This window comes from Labrus mixtus, chromosome 5, assembly GCF_963584025.1.
Source record: "Labrus mixtus chromosome 5, fLabMix1.1, whole genome shotgun sequence".
NCBI lineage: Eukaryota > Metazoa > Chordata > Actinopteri > Labriformes > Labridae > Labrus > Labrus mixtus.
This window is the reverse complement of record NC_083616.1, coordinates 20,163,422-20,175,840: the sequence shown is the minus strand read 5'-3', so window position 1 is coordinate 20,175,840 and position 12,419 is coordinate 20,163,422. Positions and strand designations below refer to the sequence as shown.

Here is a 12,419-nt window from a genome sequence, read left to right as displayed (position 1 = left end):
GACTCCATCAACAGTGACACTTCCAAGGATGAGTGGAGACAGGTGAGGGATGAGTGTTGAACAGGATGTGATTGCTTTGATCATTTGGAAGGCCACCGATGCCAGATCATGTGCTTTATGTTAAGGCTGTCTATGCTTTTGTCATTACTGCATCAGTGTGACCAAGTTCATTCGGCAGATTTTATTTCTTTTATCATAATAAATCAGAGAGTCAGAAAACCATGAAACACAGCCATTTCAATTTCTATGAGCATGAGGTGGCATCCTCACAAAAGAACAGCTCCAAAAACACCAAAACCCAAATATATTTCGTCCAAAATCTCAACCCACAAACAAAAGATGCTTATTAATTTATTTGAGAAACCAAAATGTAATTTTCTTTATTCAACGGATCTTTAAAATGTATTAAAGTTTTCTTGTTAACATTGTCATAAATATGAATACAAACACACACTGAAACGAGTTTTGCAACTTCATCTTCGGTGTCTTTGTTGGTGCATTGCAGCAAAATTCCACATGATACATGTCTCACTTTTTCACTGATTTTTTTTATTTATTCCGTTGTTCTCAGGCCCTTATATGTCTCACATGAGATACATTTATTACGTGACCGTGTCTTGTGGAAAAACAATGGTTATTTTAGTCAGAGGTCATGGCCTGTGTGCCTTGGCTGTGTGTCAGTGGACTATATCAGTCCAGATGAACGATCCATCAGTGATCAACACTCACCACAGAGGAGCTGCAGTAATCCCGCCTGTCATTAATCCCTCTGCCGTGAGTTCAATCAGCTTTTTAAACATGCCATCACCACCTTAAGCACACGCTGTGGGAGGAAGATGTCTCATCAAGGTCTGGTATTTGTTGGTGGTTCCGGTAGAAATATGTCAGTCTGAAAGTGAAAAGCAATTCTTTCAGGTATTTTGATGTATTAAATAACAGAAGACATAAGTAGCTTTAATATAGCGTAGGTTAAATTTTGATAAGACATGGTTGTATGGCTTGAAAGGGATGGAAATTAAAGCAAATGAAGACAGTGGGTAAGGTTTATTTTGAGGAGATCACATACTGATGCAATGTGGATGCTTTGGGTCGACTGTGCTTATTTCGTACATAAAGCTTATATTCTGAGAGGTTTTCAAATGTTCGTACAAAAGAAATGATCGCTGGGACTGAGTTTGGAGGATTAGAAATATATAAGTCATCTCCTTATATAACGACACTCTGAAATGGAAAACAATCTGTTGCCTAGTGAGGCTCCTAAAAAGAGGTTTGATGAAATGCTAACGCATTAAAAGGGAGGAGATAGCAGACAGTCATGTCGAGTTAATCACATTGAATGATAGAACTCTGACCTAAGTGAATTTGTCTAGACTGATGCCACTGCAGAAGCCTTCAGAAGTTTGATCCATGAAGTAAATGTAGCGCCACAACCAAACCTCGACAGCATAAAGAACAGATATGTTTCTGTAGCTAGGGGTACAACAAGTGCAGAAACTTTGATCAGGTCTGCTTGGTATCAAATCCTTCTTACAGTTTAAGAGTTTTAAACCTGCATAATGTGGTGACAGACTGGTCACTTGTTGTGGAGCATAAAGTCACACAATTATCCTCGGCAGATTGACAATTTGTAGATTACATATCGTAAATGTATGAAATAATAACATTATCACAGCTTTGACTACTTCTTGTCTCTTGGCTGTTAAAACTTCTTTATGGATCTGAGAGCGCAACCTTTAGAGCAGTCAGGAAATCTTTTTTATGGCGTTTCCAGTATGCATTTATCACATTTCTGTTTTAAGTGTTTTAGTTGAATCCCTTAAATGTAATCCCAACCTCCTGTTTCTCCAGATCCTGGACCTGCTGTGGAGTGACCCAATGTCTTCAGAGGGCTGCATACCCAACGAGGTGCGGGGCGGAGGCTGCTACTGGGGCCCCGATGTCACTGAAGACTTCCTGAACAAACACAACCTTCAGCTCCTGATCCGCTCTCATGAATGCAAACAGGAAGGTTATGAGTTCTGCCACAACCGTAAGGTGAGCTCAGACCCGAACGGGGGACCTGTTTCTAAATACTGTTAAAATTGCGCTAAAACAAGATCCCCTCAATTTTTTCCCCTCACCCGCAGGTCCTCACTCTGTTCTCTGCCTCCAATTACTATGATGTGGGAAGCAACAGGGGGGCCTATGTAAAGCTGGGTCCAGACCTTGTGCCTTATGTGGTTCAGTACCAGGCGAGCAGCATGACCAGAGAGCTCACTGTGAGGCAAAGGTACGAGAAAATATAAAAAAATAAGCCTCTGTGTTATAACAATGCTACAGGTGTCAGAGCACATCAGCAATCAGTACGACTTTTGCGGCGCAAAAAGAAAGGCGTATAAACTAGAGATGCACCAGTTGCGATGTCTTTGGCCAATTCAGATTTCTACTTGTTCAAGGTCTGACCTGCTGATAACACACACACTCACCCAAATCTGAGAATCTTCAGAATTAGATATGTTTGAGAGGGCAGTGGCACTGACTGTCTCTACTACTGTATAAGCAGGAGTCAGCTGTGGCTGTGGATTTTTAACAAAGTGATCCATGAAAACAAACATCTAACTCTGAATGTCCCATGAGATTCTCTTTAGTGTTTATTAAAATATTGACCTCAGGAAGATAGATTCACTGATTCACGGTGATTATCTTCACGACTGCTTAATGGAGTGTTTTTTTCTGTTAAATATCATGTGAACTTCCCCAGAGATAGAGGTCACTGTTGCTAGTATTCTCCTGAACATATTTAAAAACCCTTAAACATAAATCAAAACTGAGAAATGCTGAAAGTGACGACTGAAACTAACCTCATATCTGTGATCTAAGTATAAGGCTATAGAGAAGCTTTAGCTTAGCATAGCATAAAAACTGGAAACTGGGGAGACAACTAACATGGTTCTGTCCGAAGGCAACAATATCTTCCTACCAGCACCTTTACATCTCATTAATTAAGTCTACATCTTGTTCTCCTAAACTATTTCTTGAAAAGATTGATAGTTATTCCTGTCTATTAACTTGTTTCCACAAATATAGTAACACAAGAAATCTAATCTAATGGTGGTACATGAATGTTCCAAAAGTGAAAATTGATTTCTCTGCACTTTCTGGACTTGGTGAGAACTTTTTCATAAGAGATCAAATTCCTTACTTTTTTTTTTTTTTTAGCTTTAGCTATTCTATCATAGAACTGTTCCCTACTGCACTTTCTATTACCTGTTATTCTTGTTGTCATCTTGTCTCCAGTGTTGGGCGAACCGAGCGCTCCGCCCTCAAAGTCCTACGGGAGCAGCTGTTTGCACACAAATCTGACCTCATCTGTGCCTTCAAGCAGTACGACACCCAAAACACAGGTATGTTGTGTGACCTTCATGGAGCGATTCGCTTGTTATATTTTCTCAAGAGATCAGGTGTAACTTTGTGTAATTACAGATCTCTGGTGTACCTTTTGTTTCTCAAAGGCTTAATGTCGGGCAAGCGGGAAACGTGAGCTCTACGTTTTGTATTTGAATCCCCATTCAGGAACACAAGCACATGGGCTGACCGATAGATCAGAACACAAGATTTAATAGTTTCACAGAAACTTAAATCTGAAACTGTTGTTGTTCCGAGTCTTTAAACCACTAAAGCTCTTGTTTTTCATGTACACAACTAAACAATGAAGTAACTAATAGTCTGCACTTCTCTCCAGCCACTCTATTTCTTTTACTATGGTACTGTAATACTAAAAATGCTTTCAACGCTCTTAAAAACATCCTGACATAATACTGCTGTAAACAAGAATCAACTGCTGGTTTCATGTGTTTTCTACCAATTGGCATGAGTAAAGCAGGGTTGAATTCATGGGTTCCATGGGTTGTGTTGGGAAAAATACAAAAGAAAAGTGAAGAAAAGCAGCACTAGATAAGATGATGTTTGGTTAAAATTCCAAATATGAATATAAATCAGAAGATGTGTCAATAATTCCTCCAGGTCTTGTGACTGTGAATGACTGGGCCTCAGCAGTGGAGAGTGTGATGTTCCTTGGTCTGCCCTGGAGGATGCTGCGCAGTCAGCTGGTCTCCCGCAGGTCCAGTGATTGCATGATCGACTACTTCGAGTGGTTCAACGAGCTCGCAATCAAAGGATACAACACTGATGTAAGGACGCACTTCTGCAATCCTACAATTTATTTAGCAGACGCTCATGTCCACAGTGACGTACTTCAGAGAGTAAGTACAACACAAGCAAGGAATTAACAACATCAGCAACCGAACAGCTTTAAGTGGGATTGACAGGCAGCACAGTCATTTTTTTAAATGGAAGAAAATATATTATCATCTTCATCATCATCATCGACAGCTGCTCATGAGAGTTCTAATCAGCATCAAAAACATCCTAAATATCATCCTCATCCTCATTAATATCATGATCCATATCATCATGGTCAGTAACATCATTATTGTCATGACTCATGAGCGGATTGATGAAAAATACAAAGAGGAGGTGGACCCAATTGCAGAAACTCGAAATAAGATTTATTTTAACAAAAAGGCTAAAAACAAAACTTACTTTAAACCAAAAACTAGAAGTCAAAACACTAGAGCAGAAGACGACCGACATCCAACATAGACTCACATACGACAATAATACAGACTAGAACATAGAGGGACACCAGGATACAAAATAACAAAAAACACTAAAGACTCATCTAGTAAACACACAAGGGAAACAAACACCAGGGAACATTAATACAAAAACACACTACTGAAACAAGCAACACTAGGATGGACAGGAGAAATTAAAACATGGAAACCTAAACGCTGAAATACAAAACTAAATAAGACCAAATCATGACAATTATCATTAAGTGCGTAGTTGTTTGTGAAAGAGCTGGGTCTTTAGCTTTTACTTAAAGGCTTTAAGGGACTCTGAAGATTGAATGGAGTTTTGTAATTAATTCCACCACTGGGGGGCGACAGAGGAGGGGGGGAGAGACTGTGTATATACTGTTTTTTGATGAGTTTTTATGTTTCACCACTCTCAGCACATCGACCAGAGTCTGCTTGAGACTTTGTACCGCCACCGCGCCACCTTGGAGACGATCTTCAGGATCGTCGACACAGACAACTCAGGTAAAACAAGTTACATTCACACTGTAAGCATCTGTTATGACTAGCACAACATAAACTACTACATATTGTGCTTCTCTATGGACCTATTTTTATTTTACCAGAAATACTGAGTTACAAAAATGTCTTCTACAAGAGAGTTCAGTTCAAAGATGCACTGCAGAGTTTCACTAAAAGAACCAATAACATACTTTAATTACTACTTTACATATTTACATTCCCATGCAGTTTTACTGCTTGATCACACATCTGATAACATTCAAAACTGAAATCTGGGGTCTCTGTTTAATGAAAATATCGTTGAACCTGATCTGATTTACTTTGCCTGAAGAAACATTTGTTTAATGTCGTTTTCAGCTGGTTGTTCTCATCTTCCATTTATGTGGTTACACCGTTATTGATTAAATGATTTCTATAAATGATCTAGAGGCTGAGATCATCACAAGTTCTCTGACTTAAGGTCTTCTAACTAAAAGGCTTGAACACAAAAACATTCAATAGATACAGATTTTCATACAGAAAAAACAACAACAAAAAAAGAGCAAAAGAAGTGAACCCTCCCACTGAAGGAGCTTCAGAATGTTTGACATTCGTTTTTCAAAAAGGGCAATCATTTGATTCTCCTGAAAAGCCGCTGACTAGTTTTCTGTGTAATGAAAATGCTACATCATGATTTTTTTGTTTGACAGAGACGAGGGACTAAAAGTCACTATGTCTCATGATAACCCTATTAACTTCTACTTCAATCTTTCTTGTAATTAAATGTGTCAGAATAGTAGACCTTCTATTCAACATGTTAAATTGTTTTAATGAGAGAAAACTATAGTAGAATCCAGGTTTTTATTGCATATCTTTGCATCAAAAGGAAGCAGCCTGCACCAGATGGCCTTTTACGTATACTCAGAGACAAACTGACGTTTTGTTCAACAGCTTGATGATGTTAGTGACTCACAGAGAAAATCCAACGACAGAGTGTCAGAGATCTGTTAAGTGTGTGTTTTGTCCGTCACTGAGTTAATCCACCTGTAGCATGCAAAGGAGGCCACAGCATGTCACTGGCTCCTGAATCCCCTCCCAGTTAAGACAGGGATTAACCCACTGATCTATTGGACCCTCCATCCCCCACCCTAGAGCACACATTTCTTTTACTTCAGTTTTTTTTTTCTGTTAAGACTTTTCTTTCTTCGGACTTTATTTTATCCCGTCTTGTATCTTCAACTTCCAACATCCCCAGGCTTCATCACCATTGAGGACTTCAGGCAGACGTGGAAGCTGCTGAGTGTATACCTAAAGATGGAGATCACGGACGAGGCCATCTCCGACCTGGCCGTCACCATCGACAGCAACCAGGATGGCAGTATAGACATTGACGAGTTCATGGAGGCCTTCCGTCTCACAGACAAGAAGAGCCGGCTGGAGCGAGGGCGCAGCATGTTCATGGGCACAGCCACTGACCTCACCAAGCTGGATGTAGACCCCAACATTTAAGCACAGAAGGAGTAAGCAAAGACTGAATAACAAGAGAGCCCCCTCAGCTCGGACTCTCCTCGGACAGGCAGGAAAGGAGAGTACAGGGAGAAGCAGCCAACACGAGCAGCTTTAATGACGCACATACACACGTAGGATGCTGCTGAGCTACAGCCACGTGGATCAAAGAGGATTAGAGAGCGGCTAGAGTTCAAGATATTGACAGTAAATGTTGATTTCACATAAAGTGTAGGTTACTCTGCTTTAGCAAAATATTTAAAAATCCACTAACGAAGAAAAAAAGGGATCACATTCAGGTTTCACCAATATTAGGATAACATTGTAGGATACTGTCGTCACATTAACTATAAATGATTCTGCATTTTATTCAAACTATATATATATCTTTATATTTAACATCAGAAAGATTATTTGAACTAGGACTATGATATTTATGTCAAAGACTGTAAAGATCAAATGAGTTTCATCTGCACTGTAGCTCCAGGTGTTATCTTATAAACAGTACTCCCATCAGAGTTTAAATAATTATACCATGTCTATCAAAACACTCTATGGTGACTCACGAAAAACATTGTTTATTTTTTTAATTAATTTGTATTTATAATGTTGAATCTGTTCAAATGTTTGTCATGAAAGGCTCAACACCTTTAAAAAATCTATTCACTTACCATAGATGTAAAGAAGATTAAGATTAAATGTTAACATCAGAGTTTTTTTTTTTTTTTTAACTCAAAACCAACTTAAAAGATGACCCTAGTATTATGCCATTGAGAAGTTGGACATTAACTTTTTGTCCAAAAATTAACAGAATGGCCCAAAAAAGGCAAATTATATAACAACAATATGTGGCATATCCTAAAAATTAAAAAAAAATATATACAATTTTGTTCAATTTGTAGATAAAAAAAAAGATATACTTCTAGATTTTCTGAACAGCTTTTTGGACAGTGTTGTTTCTTTTAAATGTCTTAAATCTATAAATGATTAACCTCACTGTAAGTCAGGTATGTTTCAGCATGACCACTAGGGGGCACTGAAGACCTTGATTTATACTGACATAAGGGATGTAATGATGAATATTATTATTCTAATGATAATGTAATTTTAAAACATTAACATGGCGCCTGTCTATTTAAAGTTCTTCCTGTTTCATAGTGCAGAGGTTCCTCACTTCATCCATGCTTATTTAAAATAGCCTTCTATCCACATGTGATGTGTGAGGAACTTCAAAGACTTCATAGAAAATGTACATGTAGTTATTAAACAGTAAATAATTGTGCAGCTCTGCATCAGTTGCACAAAGTATTTGCAACTCAAAGTTGCTGGTGCCTTAGCATTAGAAGCATTTTAACTTCTAGAGATGAAGTTAAGTCAAGTAAATGCACTGATGATGTTTTGTATCAACTGCCAAGACGTACTGTGGTCCCTCCTCATGTCAGGTGGGACTCTCACCTTGTCCAGAATGGGGAACTCATGCTATCATTCGTTTTAATTTTAAGATGCAAGTCTACCTCCAGACTGTTGCTTTGAAGACAGAAATCATGAGTAAAATGTTGAACTGTGTTTTTCTTCATGGAGACGACATGGTGGACGTTTGTTCAAGTGAATTCTTCTGAGTTTCCATGGTTGGATTAAACGCCCAAATTGTAAATAATCGTTTATTTCAATCGAAAAGGAAATGAAGAAATCATGTGGAAAATGTTTTTGATTTTTAATGTCAATTTTTTTTTTTAGCATGTGACCATGTGAAATGAACATTGTAAATACAAATGTCACATTAGCATTAATTTGTCTGCATATTGTTTTGTGTGTGTGTGTGTGTGTGTGTGTGTGTGTGTGTGTGTGTGTGTGTGTGTGTGTGTGTGTGTGTGTGTGTGTGTGTGAGAGGTGTCTGAGTCCTATAATGGTTGAAAAAGTACAATTAGTGAAGAGTAAAAATATTCAATTACAATCAAAGCTCATGGATTCATACTACTAAGGCATACAGACTATGATGCTAAGGTCTCCCAAAGTCTACCTTCAGCAGTCACATCACTGCTAAGCCCCACCCAAGGGACACTAACAACACCTTAACATTGATGGACCACATGTAATCATTAATCAGCACTTGCATTGAGGTGCCACAAGGTTGTGTCCTTAATTGTTCATGTTGTACAACTTTAACTGATTCAATCATCAGAGTAACTGTACACTAATTCCATTTGCACTTGACAAATCAAAAAAATGAAATGCTTGACATTCTGTTACTACATATCACCACTAGATGGAAACATTAGTCAGTGGTGCCAGTACATCTCAGCATCACTCAAGAAAAAGTTTACCGGTAATTGAATTAATATTGATGAAGAAGTAAAAAAAAAAATGTGCAAAATACTGATTTATCTTTGCCTTTGATTTTTTATTTTAAAAAGAGTAGATTTTAGAGAAAATGCAGTTATACATCGATTTTTGTATTTCAATGCAGTTACTATATTTGGACATCTTTTTTTAAATGTGTTTTTATGCTCTGCATAAGAATATAAAATGTCCAAATGCAGCAAGGCTACTTGAGATTAAAGACCACCCTTGCTGTTCAGAAAGCAAACTGAAAACTCTTAGACAAATGGTATTTGACACTTCAGCTGTCAAGAACACAAAAAGAGCAGGTATTGATGATGTACATGTATTATTCAAGTTTTGTTTGTTCAGTTCGTGGTGTTAAGGATTATTGTTTAATCAGCTAAGGCCATAGAAAACAACTTATCTGAATTGATTAATTTGTATCTCCGATTATAATTATTGTTTATCAGTGACACTATAGGCCTACTGTACATGAGCTGGTTTTATCTTGCACAATCATGATGTGATGATGAGAATCAATTATCTTGCACTATAGCTACAGAAAGCCGCCTTAAGTAATTTGCAAATCAAATGCCGTCACAATCTCGTAACGTAGCGCCGTGATCCAGGTTTTAGTCAAAGACATTTAGGGTATCAAAAAAAAAAAACATTCTCATTTTTTAAGTGATGAGTAGGCTACCTGAACAGACACTGTGCAGTAAATATATGGAGGAAACTCTTGGCATATTTCAAGCCAACACAACATTAGCAATAGTTGGCAAAATCACTTACATTGCTGTTTGCTAGAAAGTCACTACAGGCAACTTTAATGCTTGTTATTGTTGTTAAAAATCAACGACAATGAAGTGCTATACCTTCCTGTCAGACAGTCAATTTGTTTAATATAAGATAAGCACAAGATACGATAAGAAGGATGTGTACTCACATACCCATATAGGGACCTCATCTCTGGCCTTCTTATAACCTACCTTACCTACCGCATGGCCCTCAGTGGCCACCACAACCCAAACAGAACTGCCAACTTCAACAGACCTAGGTTTCAAACACGAGAACTCCCGGTAGTTGCGATGTCGATACTACCAATTCATCCTACCAAATGGCCCCTCACGGCCCCCACAACCTACCAATCGGACCAGATGGTCAGCAGGAGCCAACACACAACCGGTGTTATCAAGTGACCTCCCGTCATTGGTGGTTTGTCAAGTTAGGCTCATGACACCTCAGGAAGGTACACAACACCTCAAGAAGGATCTTGCCAGAGCCAACCCCCTTCGATGCTCTCACCGCCTGTAATACCACCCGCAGAACTTCTTTGTGCTGAGAGAAGGTTCTGAGATGTGAGAAAGGGGACCCCCCCCCCCTCCCCCCGGGTTAGGCTGAATGCACTACCTCCCCCCTATAGTCTCTCACTCTCATGATGGAAGAGAGGAGAGCCTCACCAGCACACTATATGTGTCTGTTGCAGGGTATGTCTGGATCATTTTTTATAATGGCAGGAGTTGGAAATTCTTGGTCTCTCTTCATATCAAGTTAATGGTCCAGTCTATCTGCTAACTGCTGCTGGATGTAGACCCAAATTCAAACAACGTTATCAAACCTTTTGTAAGAATGCCCCTTTTTTTTTAATACAATGTCAAGAGAATGCTTTTAATCCGGACCAACATCCAGCCTGAAGTGTCACAGCCTGCTTTTCAAACCCAGCCACCTCTGTCCACAGCAAACCAACCGACACCCTGGTGACAAGTAGGACAAAAGCAGAAGGCATGACCTATTTTTTCACAGAGCATCGTGGGAGGGGGTTATCTATTGTCCGCAGTCTGCAGGTGGTCTTACAGTTGTAAAGCTGCTGGAGCTCTATCTTAATGGAGACATCTGAATGGAGGATTCTCAGTCGACTGGAGCGTCTCCAAGCCCTCGCTGAGGCCTCGGCTGAAAGCCTGACAGTACTTTAAAGTAGTCTTCTTATAGCTCACTGGGAACAATTCTGTTTGATATTATGGATTTATATACCTGGAGTGTGTTATGTTTTATCTCCTGCTTTTTGCTCTAATGTGGATATTTTCTTTCACAGTTTTTAAGCCAAAATAAATGTTGTTAGTTTACCATTTTAGCTAAATACATCCATTAACCATAAAGTTAGCTTCATAGTTATATTGAAACTTTATTCTAAAACACCAATGGCCACTTTACAATAAGTATCATTTTATGTATGCTGCAAACCACTCGCCCATATTCCCCATTCTAGAGTACAGTGTTTCTGTATTGGTGGAAAAAAACACGCACATGAAGAAAGGAGAGTTCTGAGGACTTGAAAGAAATTAAAACGACAAGGAGCACAAATGAACCTGGAGGTGATTAAAAAAAAATAAAAAATGTTTGAACTAAACCTGCAGAAAGATTGATGGAAAGCGTGAACACATGGTGACGCCTGCAGACCTTGAAACAATCTCAAGGGCGGCAACATGATGTAAGTTCTCTGAAGAGTTCATACAAGGTAAAGATATCTTCCCCAAGGCTACAAGTTAGAAAAATAAAAAAATAAAACAAATCTGCCGCTTTGTGCACATTCAATACTTTGAGGATTTGTGGGTTTATGTCCACAACAGTTTGAGATGAATCACAAAAGTCTATAAGCGCCTGTACTCCCTAAAAAACCTGCTCGAGCTTGTTGCAGTTCATTCAGCTGGTTCCAGGAAATGTCAAAACCGAGAAGATTCATAGCTTTTCAGCAAAACATTGCTCTTTGAAGGAGAGTGGAGACAAAGTCCTTGCTCTTTAATCCTTGTTTTTCTTGTGATACACGTAATCAAACATCTCTGGCCCTGCAGAAGGACCTCTCACTCATTGCTTAGTCATGGTCAGTCAGTATTTTTTTTCTGAAATCATGTCAATTAATTGACTTTGCTGCACTGTTGCTACTCCATCTGTGTCAGCACATTGCAGCAGAACCACTTCTAAGTATGTTGTATTTGTGGACAGTTCATTTAATGCATGTTTGAATCTGAGTGGTGATTTTAGAGTCTCTTGGGGCGCTAAGCAAGAATCAATTGGGGGGGCCCTCTAACCAGCATTCATCACCATCATGTCTGCCCGTGTCCAGATGCTGACCTCTTCCTCTTTCTTTATGCTCTCCTATGGAAGGATAATTCCTCTTCTTTTTTCATTGTTGACTTTCATTGACAAACTTTTGGTTTTCACAGCAATGCGACTCTGAGTTTGTGAAGCTAATTATTTTTCTCTCCTTATTTGCTGGAATTTTTACCAAACAAGTTTTCTATTTAAAGCTCCTGTGAAGGAATTTCAGTTTGTATCTGATTTGACAACTCCTGTGGGGAAAGGGTTTTCTTCTTTTTGTACAATCATCTTTTCAGATTTGACTGAAAAGATGCGTTCTTTTCAGTCATATGTCTCTATCCAGACTCTTTGCTGTGGAAAAAGTAGAAAACTATA

General features: G+C 38.8%; 1 protein-coding gene across 1 annotated transcript in view; it reads left to right on the top strand.

The window, feature by feature from the left end:
- Positions 1-6,873, top strand: part of ppef2a (protein phosphatase with EF-hand domain 2a) — a 12,056-nt gene extending 5,183 nt beyond the window's left edge. Inside the window, exons 9-15 of the mRNA XM_061038454.1 lie at positions 1-42; positions 1,849-2,034; positions 2,127-2,269; positions 3,277-3,383; positions 4,003-4,169; positions 5,057-5,144; positions 6,376-6,873. The exon at positions 1-42 is cut by the window's left edge and continues 294 nt beyond it. Of these exons, the coding sequence (XP_060894437.1) occupies positions 1-42; positions 1,849-2,034; positions 2,127-2,269; positions 3,277-3,383; positions 4,003-4,169; positions 5,057-5,144; positions 6,376-6,629 (987 nt within the window). The 3' untranslated portion in view covers positions 6,630-6,873. The remainder of the gene's footprint in view (positions 43-1,848; positions 2,035-2,126; positions 2,270-3,276; positions 3,384-4,002; positions 4,170-5,056; positions 5,145-6,375) is intronic.
- The last annotated feature ends 5,546 nt before the right edge of the window (positions 6,874-12,419 follow it).